The sequence below is a fragment of the Etheostoma cragini genome, chromosome 9, assembly GCF_013103735.1.
Source record: "Etheostoma cragini isolate CJK2018 chromosome 9, CSU_Ecrag_1.0, whole genome shotgun sequence".
Classification (NCBI taxonomy): Eukaryota; Metazoa; Chordata; class Actinopteri; order Perciformes; family Percidae; genus Etheostoma; species Etheostoma cragini.
Genome location: NC_048415.1, coordinates 18,589,519 through 18,600,808, shown reverse-complemented (window position 1 = coordinate 18,600,808; position 11,290 = coordinate 18,589,519). Strand labels below are relative to the sequence as shown.

The window sequence follows — 11,290 nt, the reverse complement described above, 5'->3', positions numbered from 1 at the left end:
CCCCCCCCCCCCCCAAAAAAAAAGACCACCACTGTCTCTTTTAACTCAGAGAAAAGAGGGCATCCTAAAGAAGTTCAAGCAGCAGTGATAAAGGCATTGAGCTCACTATATGGGCTGCGATGTTGCCCGGGTTCCAGGTCTCGTATTGCCAGACCTTCCTCCACAGCGCTGCATAGGAGGGTCTGGCTAGTCCACGCAGCATTCCATGATGGGAGATAAACGTGCTCTGGTTTATTGGTATTTCTTTAAACCAATCACAATCCTTTTAGGCCGAGCGGAGCCCCGCTGCCGCTGTAAAATAACCTCGGGAAGGAACTTGTTTGAGTGGAACTTGTGCACCTTCAAAAGTTGTTTTAGTCGTGCAACAGAAACCTCAGATTGGAAAGATAGTCTAGCCAGCTGTCTGGATGAACCGTGCAGAGATCTGAGGAGCAGTTAACCATAGTGCTCATGAATTGTCTGGAATTTTAAATTACAACACAAAGGAAGCGGAAGGTAACGGGACATCCAAAAAGAGGGACATCCAGCGGGAGTGAAACGTCGTAGATGTAGACGGTGCTATGATGCTTTTACTAGCTACTGGTGTTGTAGTGCCTCTGATAATGATGATCTGTTGATTTCGGTTAGAAGTGGTTTCTGCATGTAATCTGGTGTGTACAGATGTGCAGTCTGAGGTTTTATAAGAAGAAGCAAATGCTCGTCTATAGTACAGCATGTCCGCCTGTGTTTATTGCACTGAAGGCTTCAGTTTTCAGCCACCTGATTGGGATACGAAAGTTCTCAGGTGTGGTGTACAAAATGTTCCACTATACAGGCTCAAGTGTACATGGGAGTGTGGTTGCATTTTCTTCAAACCAAGGCTCGAAAACAACCTGCTTGCTTAGAAATGCAACATAAAACATGTACATTTCACGTGTGCATTCCTCCACAAAGTCAAGGCCTTGGGGGGGGGCTTGAAGTTGGCTCCTTGCACATCCTTGAGAAACATTATTGTGATCAGACCTTTTGTAAAAAGAAAACATGCTAATAATAAGAAGCGAGGTAGATAAAAAACTGGTGCCCTTGCGACCAAATAAATTAATTACTCTCTGGACTAATTTAATTTGAACAGGTAATACAGCAGCTTCAATATTAATGTCACCTTATTATTTAGTAACTGGAACCTCTTTGAAATATGCACTGATGAATCCGGCTTCCTAATTAAAAGTGTCATTCACAAACATATTTAATAGCTTGATCAAACATCTCATTTTTTAGAAGCACGTTCTTGGTTTTCAAAAGAATTCTGCTCCCTGCGGTTGTTCTCTTATCCTCTGTTTGTTTAGACACATTTTTGTGCCACTTGAAGTGTCGGATGGATTTGTTTGGGGGGAAAAAAAACTTCAAGTTAATCAGTTTGTTTTGAACATGGGTTCTTTACATCCTCCACTCATATGGCTCCTCCCACGTATTTACATGCAGTTTGATGGGGATCTTCAGGTCTGAATGCATGGTTTTGATTCTACACAGATGGCTCTGCCATCTGCATTTCAGCCTTTTGATAGAAGCATAAAGAGCTACGCACTAACATAGGCAGAAACATTGCACTAAAAGTAAAGAAACCCTTGATTTACCCTTAGCACCCTTTGGCTGACTGCTTTCAGATATGTCAACAGTCAATTAATGCTGCCTTTCGTCAGATGCTTTGGGTGCATCCGCACAAATGTGTTCGTGATTCTCACTTGAAATTAAGGAGATATAATATTGGTGAAATATTGAGGCTATGTGCCTGAAGTTGTTAATCAGTTTGGCAACAGAGCACACAGAAGAGAAGTGTGTTTGCTTTATCAGCATATAGTCCTACTGAAAAAAAATCAGCCTCAACAGAAACCAAGGTACTTCGCGAGTTACTAAAGATGAACATAGAAAACAAATGATTGGATTGTTGGTAAATGTTACAAAAAACAACTAAAAGTTACATCATACTGTCCTCATTAACTGCTGTGGGAGGAGGCTCTGATGATAACAAAACTCTGTCAGTTATGTCAATGTAATCTCTGAGCACAAATCATCATGGTTGTCTCTCCTCTTCCTCTTTCACTGAAAAGTGAAAATGGCACAGGTTAGAGGACATTTACAAGTCAGTCTGTCAATGGGTAAACGTCACACGACTCAAATCACTGCTTCTAGAAAGTGAGGATTGTGTGTGTGTGTGTGTGTGTGCGCGCGCACGCTAGACAGTGTGGATTAACCCATGGCTAAAACCATGCATGTTTACACGCATATTCACACTGATTTGTTTTAACAAAGGAACTGCCATATCAAAGCTAAGCAAATATAAACAGTGTGTGCAGTGGGAATAGGCTTTAGTGAAACAGCGTCATGGTGTCGCAGGTGTGTCCAACAGGCGCCTAGTCAGTAATGAGCCTGGGTGGCATTGGCCTGCCCACTTTAGGCCTACCCTTTGGCCCGTCCAGCCAAATTTGTTTTGTCATGAAAGATATTCAAATGTATATAAAAAAAAAAAAGAGAAATAGTAACAGATGTACTGTAGTTGTGTGTTTTAAATGTGTCTTCTCTTCTGATTAAAACGAAACGGTTTGAACCAGAGATTCGGAACGTAGGTGGTTGCTGTGGTAACAACAGGCCGTCCCTCGGGGCTGCCCTTAGCAGCTAACGTTAGCTAGCTAGCTGGCTATATAGACAATATACCATGGATGTGTTAAGCAATGCACTGTAAAAAGTTACCGTGACAACAATGACTTCTCTTTAAAGTAGTACGGACGTTTTTTTTCCATAGAATAGTGTAAATACGGACGAGCTTTTCTGCAGCATGTGCAGACATTTCCCCAACAGCGGAGCTGACGGCCCATCAGCGACAGAGGAAGGGCCCTCACAGAGGTAGCATTAGCTAGCTAAGTCAATGCATTCAGATTTCATGCATCTGTGAGTGGCGTAGTTTTTAGATTTCTTTGATCCTGTCACTGTTGTGGACACTGTCTAAGATTTGGTGCCTTGCTGGACACTTTTCATTATATCTTTAATAATTCGAACAATGCTTGGCTGGAAGTTCATTGCCATTACATTCTTTCATTGTTGGATTTTCTATTACTGCTGGTAGCGCATTTGCTGCTCATGATCCGACCATAGTCCTAAAGCAACAACGCTGTTATGAATGCACAAAGGATATGTTACATGTGTGATTTCTGTCTGATGTGGGCTAGTCTATGTCCTGCAGTATGTAAACGCCTTCTCTGCCTTTTGAGTTTATGGATAGTTTCCACTTTGGACAATAAAATGGTTGATTTTATAACATAATAATGTGCAGAGCCAATGCTGCTGGTTCTGCGGGTGCAAATAATATAGGTTAATATCAACAGATTTTTGTCTATATTGTTGTGTACAAACGTTTTAGACTGAGCTTTGTTGGTTAAGCATGTTGTAGACAGTACTGCTATTGCCGTTGTAATGCAGTATATGTTGGAAGGTAAAATTGTTGTTGTATTTTCAGTTGTTCTTTTTGCTAATTGTACGTTCTTTTGAAAATGGCCTACTCACTTTTGTACTTTTTGGGCCCACCCAAAATACTATTTCCGCCTATACCACTGGTCTCAGACATCCAATCTCTCATTCACATTAAAGTGACAACATCACTACATTCACACCCGATCGCCACCGCAGTGTGAGATCTATACTTCTTTTAGATGATGTGAATAAATATAACATATTTAATATTTAGGAAACAATCATTTGTGTTTTTGCGCTTAGTGTTGCATTCAGTGTGCCAATTTATACATAAATCATGCATGCTACGCATCTTTATTCTTTTGTGAAAGATTGTATATGAAAGCAGATGCAGCATTGAGCCCTGCCAAACCCTCCTCCATCACTTCCTCCATTCATACCTTACCTCAGCCTGGCCCTGCTCTTGCTGCTAAATTATTAAAACGAAGACATGAAAGTTAATTTGCTAACTGTCTGTGCTTTAGCTGGCTAAACTCAGCCAAGATGCCCTTGTCTCTGGAGACGAGCGAAGGAAAAGTAAGGCTGGATGGGGCAGCCTGGGGCTAAATGTCAGGTGTGTTTCCTGGGGACGAGGCAGTGGGAGAGAGCTCCTTGATGTGCGGACATGGAGCAAAGTACTAGTTAGGTTAGGGCCAGGGAAGGAAAGAAGATCAGAAATGGTGTGGTAGATTCCCACCAAGTTAATATACGTCGGCAAAGCAGTCACCGGCTTGAAAAACGGACAGATACACTGCTTGGCTTTGTGTTTCTTCTAATGTACACAGCAGGGTTATATCATCACCGTTGACATTTAGTCAGCACAGGTAAACTTTTCTTCTTCCCTTTAAGACTAGCTTCTCATCATGTCATTTTCATTTGAGAAAGTGAAATGTTTCACAGACTAAATTGAGATTTGTGGAGAGGACTGTGTTGTTGTGGTTTGTCTTGTAAACATCTCATCTAATATTCCTGAGTGACGTGTGACTAGTGCAGGGTTCATAGGGAAGGGATTCAGGTTTACAGTATCCACAGAGGAATGAGTGGAGGCCCTGACCTTCAATTGCCCTCTGACACAGCTCTCCTGTACAGTACACCCCCCCCCACACACACACACACACACACACACAAACACACACTATGTCTCCTTTATCGTCCCTGGCCTTCCTGAGGCTTTGCTCCATCAGCTCCCAAAAAAATTAAAAAATTCCCCCTTCTCAGCTGAGTTACACTTACTGCTTCTGACAGAGTAACAAAAGGTGTCCCCTAAAGCCTGGATTGAATGAGTGTTTTTAAATAATGCATTGCAGCTGGGGAAGGTGCCCATCACTAGCGCATAGAGCCCCTTAGATCACACCAGGCTCTGCCATGAACATTTCATTGCATTGCTCATGGAAATCTCTTCTCGATCCTGTACAGTGCGGACGAGGTGTATAGGAGCTGATGCCTGCCGATGGGTATTTCAAAGTGGGAAGAGGGCCTGATTTTTACACCAACAGACTCTTCACCCAGGACCAGGGAACTGCTCAGACTGACGGAGCAAAAACAAACATGGATGCTTACGTCAGCATCACAGTGAATGACCACAAACAAAATAAAACAAAAGATTGATCATTCAAGTACTGTTACAACATACATAATTTCCACTGGGGATGGGTGTTTGGAGCAGTCTATCATGGATATAACAAAGGTCCCATATTGTAAAAAGTGAGATTTCCATTCGTTTTTTATTATAAAGCAGGGGTAGAATCTATATAAATACTATGAAAGTGTCAAACTGCTCCACCGAGAAATGCACACCGCCCATATTCAGAAACTGTGCCTTTTAAATGAGCCAACAGGGCACATCGTATGGTTGGGATGTCACGGCCATACTTTATATAGGTAGAAAGTTACCACTACAGTGCCGTTACATTCTTTCGATATGACAACAACAAAAGAATTTAATCATATCACTCTTCTAGACCTTCTAATGTTATTGGACTGAATGGATGAAACAAAGTCATTTCTGGGGATTTCAAATCCCCAGAAACATTAAAATTAACATTAAAACATTAAAAATAATGTATTCCTAGTTTCACAGCTACTCCTTTTCCATCAATTATAAATGGGAAAAAGCTGTTTGGAACAGTGTGCATCCTGTGACGATCCCAGAAGTTGTGGCCACGACTCAAATTGATTTACAGCCATTTCTGGAGCACAACTCCTAAAAAAAAAAAAATAAAAAATAAAAAAAAAGATCAAAATTCGATGTTTTATCTACAGTTAATATTCTCCCTAAGAACACATTTTAATTAACATCAATCACAGATATGGCAGAAATGGACTGTGCTTTTCAAACATTATACTATATTAACTAACTATACCTTATTAATTAAATATGACATGACAATAAATATGCATTCTTATTTTTTTACTGTAGTTTTTTTAGCATTTATAATGAAAAGCTTGAAAAACTCTTACACCAGTAATACATCATAATATGTTAGTTGCTAGATTTATATAAAGATATATAAATACAGGACATGGCATTTACAGAACATTTTCAGAGCACACACAATTAAACGTGATAGACTCGTTCCTAAACACAGCACTGATCAGTTTCACTTAACAATACAGGGGCAGTCACTCCAATTGAGATCAATATTAAACACTAACAACAAGCAGTTTGCTCCTTCTTGTGACTCACGCTTCTCACAATCCATTTCTGCACAAACAATCTAGGGCTGGGCCTTTAGTAGTTACGCCTCTTTAAAGAAACACTGACCTTTCCTCCGTCACCACATCCACCCAACACACACACTACACACTCTAATGAAGAACTATGTCGAACTATAAATCGGTTTTCTTTAAACAGCATGTTTACACCTCGTATCTAAAATGGGTGTTGATACAGTTGTATCTGATGTAAGAATGACAAATAGAAGAGGCAATAGCATCTAGTGGCTAATGCTAGTTGAAACTGGTTTGGACCAGCTGTAGCAGATCATATTCTTTTAGCAGACAGTTGTCAAGATTCAGTGATATCTTTGAGGAGATAAAGACTCAGGTTGCTCATCTCAGGCCTGGCTCATTATTGATTCATTCGGTATCATTCAGCATCAACCCAAACATCATAACTCTTTGTCAGCTCCGGCCTCGATGAATGTGATCAGCATAAAAACAATCGCCCACTGTACACAAAAGCACAAAAGCGCAACTCTTCTCAATGTCAGACAGGCTATGATGTCTGTCCAGACTTTTGCATTGTAGTACTAATATTGAGTTGCTTTTTGCTGGCCAGGCGGCAAACGGTGCTTCCGTCCCGATGTGGTCAGAGTGAGAGGTCAATGAGGGCTGGGCAATAACATCGGACATGTTTCTGATCATTTTGTTGCAAATACAGAAGAAGACAATTCAGTATTAAGTTGTTCTTCTAATTCCCAAACAATTTTACTTTTCGATATGGAGAAACAACTTTAATCCTTTTTGGTTCTTCAGTTAAAAACAGGCCTTTGTTCCATCTGTATATTGAAGTAGTTCACAGACTAGTTCAACATTTAGGAAATACACTAATTTGCTTTCTTGGTGAGAGTTGAGAAGATGATAGAAGATGTAGATGAGAAGATGGATACCATTCTGATATCTTACGGACAGCCAGAAGTTAAGTTAAGTTAGCTTAGCTTAGCAAAAAGACTGGAAGCAGGGGGAAACAGCTAGCCTGGCTCCATCTGAAGATTTAAAAAAATGCCCCTACCAGAATCTCTTAATTTCACTAGTTAGCACATGTGTTTAGTTCATATAAAAACAAAAGTGTAAAAACCGGCACATTGTGCTTTTACGAGGGGTTACATGTTGGCCTATTAGCCAGAAACAGTGACTTCACAGAGACTTGTCATCTTGTTTCAATGACAGTGTCCACCATTACTATAAATACTGTGCTGTGTTTAGCCATTTCAAGAAGAAAGCTTAAATATCGAGATACACAGTTTAGTGCCAATAGAATAAAGCTTGATAAAGACTTTATTTCACTCATGATCCCTTTGCTACTTGTAGCAGCGAAATTGTGTATATATACTGTATATATCATAACATATGTAGATATCAACATATCTATGAAGTCTAAAAAGATAACAGGAATCCAACAAGCAGCGTGGTGACATCAGAGTCCAGCTTCAGCCACGTCTGTCTGGTCTGTCCATGGTTCTCAGTCCCTAAACTGTCTTGCTTTCAGCCTCTGTTCCTCCACAGTAGAGTTCCTAAAACCACAGGGATATGGCTGAGTGCCACAGAGGCTCTCTAGCTCAGAGCTGTATAGCTTTACATCTCATATTTACAACCCCTTTACAGTGTATATGATCTTTATGCTGTACATTTGTTTATCCAAGCTCAATGTAAAATGACACAGTGAGGATTTTCTGCCAATTTTCAAATTGGTTGTGACCCAGTTGAGGGTGAAGAGAGAGCATGAGATTATTTGTTTGTTTTTTCAATTTCTTTTTATTGATCTCTCAAATGAGTGCTGTTTTTGAGAGTTAAATGAGGAGTTTTAAGGAGTGTAAAAGATGTTCAGCACTGACTTTTCTCTTTCTCTCTCTCTGTTTTCCAGGTTAGCTTTATATGTGTATGAGTATTTGCTGCATGTCGGCGCACAGAAATCAGCACAGACCTTCCTGTCAGAGGTAAGACCTTCTTTCAGCTTGACTTCCTGTTTCTAAAGCGTGAGTGGGGTTCACATTAGAAGTTGTTTAAGCAGCTGAGCTATCTTACTAAAAGCCGAGCTCTGGACCCTGAAAACTGTGACAATATAAATACATGAATGAGTCAAGACTATTTTTTCATTATTATTTTTTAACAGCTTCTGAACAACAGCAATGTTCTTTTGAGTGCTTATTGATGTGGGGCAATGAAAAAATGGCATCTGTTTGACTACTTAATGTGATTACCCTTCATTATTAGCTGTAATCTGTAATCATAAACATTGTATAATTAGAGCGGTTTGACATATCGTGGGTATGTGTTTTCTGCCGCTTTCTGCCATGACATTTAAGAAGAAGAGCCGGTCCCGGCTAAGTTAAATCGAGTTTGACCTTTTTTTAATATTTCAAACCGTTCCAAACATTATCATGTGTCCCAGCTCTGCTAGACGTATCAATGTGACATTAGGCCCCTGAACTATTGAAGAGGTAAGGTCTCTTATGTGTTGCATCCTCTTCCTTAATGGACATTGTTACTGCTAATGGTCCTGTGTCCAGGCCGTTTCCTGTACAACACCTCTCCTGCCCACTGGCTTCATTCAGCTCCACATAATACACTCCCAACACTTATAGGGGCTTTGATTGCAAGCAAAGGCAGGTCCATAACATTCAACTTCAATACTGACATTTCATATCTGTCTTTTCATCAGGTGAGCTCAGTGTAGAGTCACATAGCGGTACTGTTGCACCTGCATAAACTCACACTTGCTTGCTGCACACCCAGAGATTCTTATGAGGAACAAGCAGCTCAAATGGTCATCTGTAGAAATGGTAGAAACAGGCTTTGATGAAGTTAAGCGTTTCTACTGATTAAAAAAAAATGGAATGTTATACTTAGGATTAAAGTAATAGCTCAAGATTTTTGGAAAATGCACTCATTTGTGTTTTGAAACATTCCAGGGTCGGATTAGCAGCGACCGTAGACAGACATCATTTGGACAAAACTTAGAACCTATTAACCTCAGTTGCTCAGCCAAATACCTTCCTGTAAAGTCCTTTTATCACAGAGTTACAGGCAATAAACGATTTTTGATTGTCAAAAGTAAACTTCATTAGCGTTTTTTTTGTGTTTTTCATCTAAAGGTTTGACGTCATGCTTATTCAGTGGACCATTTAGTACTCTCTCCAATCCCAGACTTTCACATTGCATGTTTGTTTGCAATGGACGCAAAACAGTCTAGGTGCTGAATGTCTTACCAGGCAGTAAACCCCATGTATTCTAAGTAATTGCACACATATCTCTGTTTATACTATATTTTATGCAGGTGAAACATGGAAAAGTGGTTTTTAGAACAGAGTGAAATACCATTTTGTACAATAGAAAAATTATATAATTGGAAACTTGTATTATTCTAGCTATATAATTGGCCTGGGCAAAAAACAAATTGCCACTATTGCTATCACATAATAAGGCCCTCATCTTAAAAACAATGTATCTCTTCCGATTGTGTTTTGGATTTTTGAAGGAAAAAAATGAAATGAAAAAGTAGAGAAAAATACATCAAAAAGAACCGATGTAATCACTTTCAATGGGACATGGATGTATCAATCAGACGCAATCAGACAGAAATTGGTTGCATTTGCTTATACCATGCAGGCAGCAGGGCGGGCAGGGCTGGAGGTTGGCCCTGCTGACTGCAACCATGAGTAAAATATGAAGCTAAGATGGGGGGGAGCAGCCCAGGGAGATCAAGTGGTCGGACTGCAGAGAGCCTCGCTCATTTCAGATCCTTTGGGAGTGTTATTGGTAAGCTGCTGGAAAGAGCTGGGGTTCTGGGTCGCAGGCAACCAGAGGCACACACACACACGCACACACACACACACACACACACACACACACACAAACACATACACACACACAATTAAACAGCCTTAAACCAGAATTAAAAAAACATCTACACAGACAGGGATTAAAACAACATACACAGAGACCCACACAAACAATCCATGTCCACAAGGCATACATGCAAAGACTGCTAAGTCAATTTGACGCCAGTTGTCTCAAATTTTGCGCATGCAACAACATATTGCTTCATGATTTTGTTTATTTCAACCACGGCATCGTTTTACTTAGTTGTCTTATATGGTCAGAGTCAGTGTATTTGGATTAGACTGACAGTAATGGGTAAATCCGAGCAAACCTTTCACCTTTTCCCATTCATGGAGTCCTAGCAGTAGGCCTTAAAGTGTTGAGGGATTTCCCACGAGTATTTGAAGAAAGGTTGCAAACAGACATAATTTGTTATGCTCATCTACATTGCTCAATGTTGAGTTACTGTGTTAGCTTTCATTTAACGTTCGCCAGATTTGTCTTGAAGCACACAGGAGTCGTTTACCCTCTCCTTGCTTTGATTTTATCCTGTGTTCCGCCCTTGTTTATGCTTTGATCATCTGCTTTTTTTCTTCAGTCTCTCTCTATGAACATCTTGTTTAACCTCCTCACATATCCAGTACTTACCATTAAGAAAATAAATTGCTGCAAATAAATATAATAATAAATAAATAAATAATAAATACATAATAAATAATAAGCAAATTGAGAGAAACATTCAAGAAAACACGAGGGGCATTAAAATAACAGCACAATTAAAAATGTACTGCAAATACATGCTGCAAATAGAACACAACGGACAACTACCTAACTCGGAAAGTTCATTCTTGACTTAAGAAATGCGGTTGAAAGCTCTGGTTTGGAAAAAGCTAGTAAGTGCTCTATTTCAGTAAGTAATAATAATTGTCATTGTAGATTACGCTACCATTTAATCTTGATTAGTCGATCAATCATTTGGCTGATCTGTTGTGATCAGCCAAATGTGTCTTTTATCCTCTACAATATATGCGTTGTCAAGTTAGTGAATGTGGTTCTCAATTTGCTTGTTTTCTTATTTATTTGCTAAATCCCATGTATGTGTTTAAGGCGGGATGATGTTTTCTTTGCAATGCACTAAGATCTCTCTACCTCAGCACCTTTGTACCTCACAGTCTCACACACACACACACACACACACACACACACGTGCGTGCACACACACACACACAGAAATGTTTCAATAGATAAGGGACTTCTATCCCCG

General features: G+C 39.9%; 1 protein-coding gene across 2 annotated transcripts in view; it reads left to right on the top strand.

The window, feature by feature from the left end:
• ssbp4 (single stranded DNA binding protein 4) overlaps positions 1–11,290 on the top strand; it is an 81,496-nt gene that overhangs the window by 2,539 nt on the left and 67,667 nt on the right. For both annotated transcript variants that reach the window (XM_034881076.1, XM_034881077.1), the window contains exon 2: positions 8,069–8,141. In XM_034881076.1, coding sequence (XP_034736967.1) covers positions 8,069–8,141 — 73 coding nt within the window. The remainder of the gene's footprint in view (positions 1–8,068; positions 8,142–11,290) is intronic.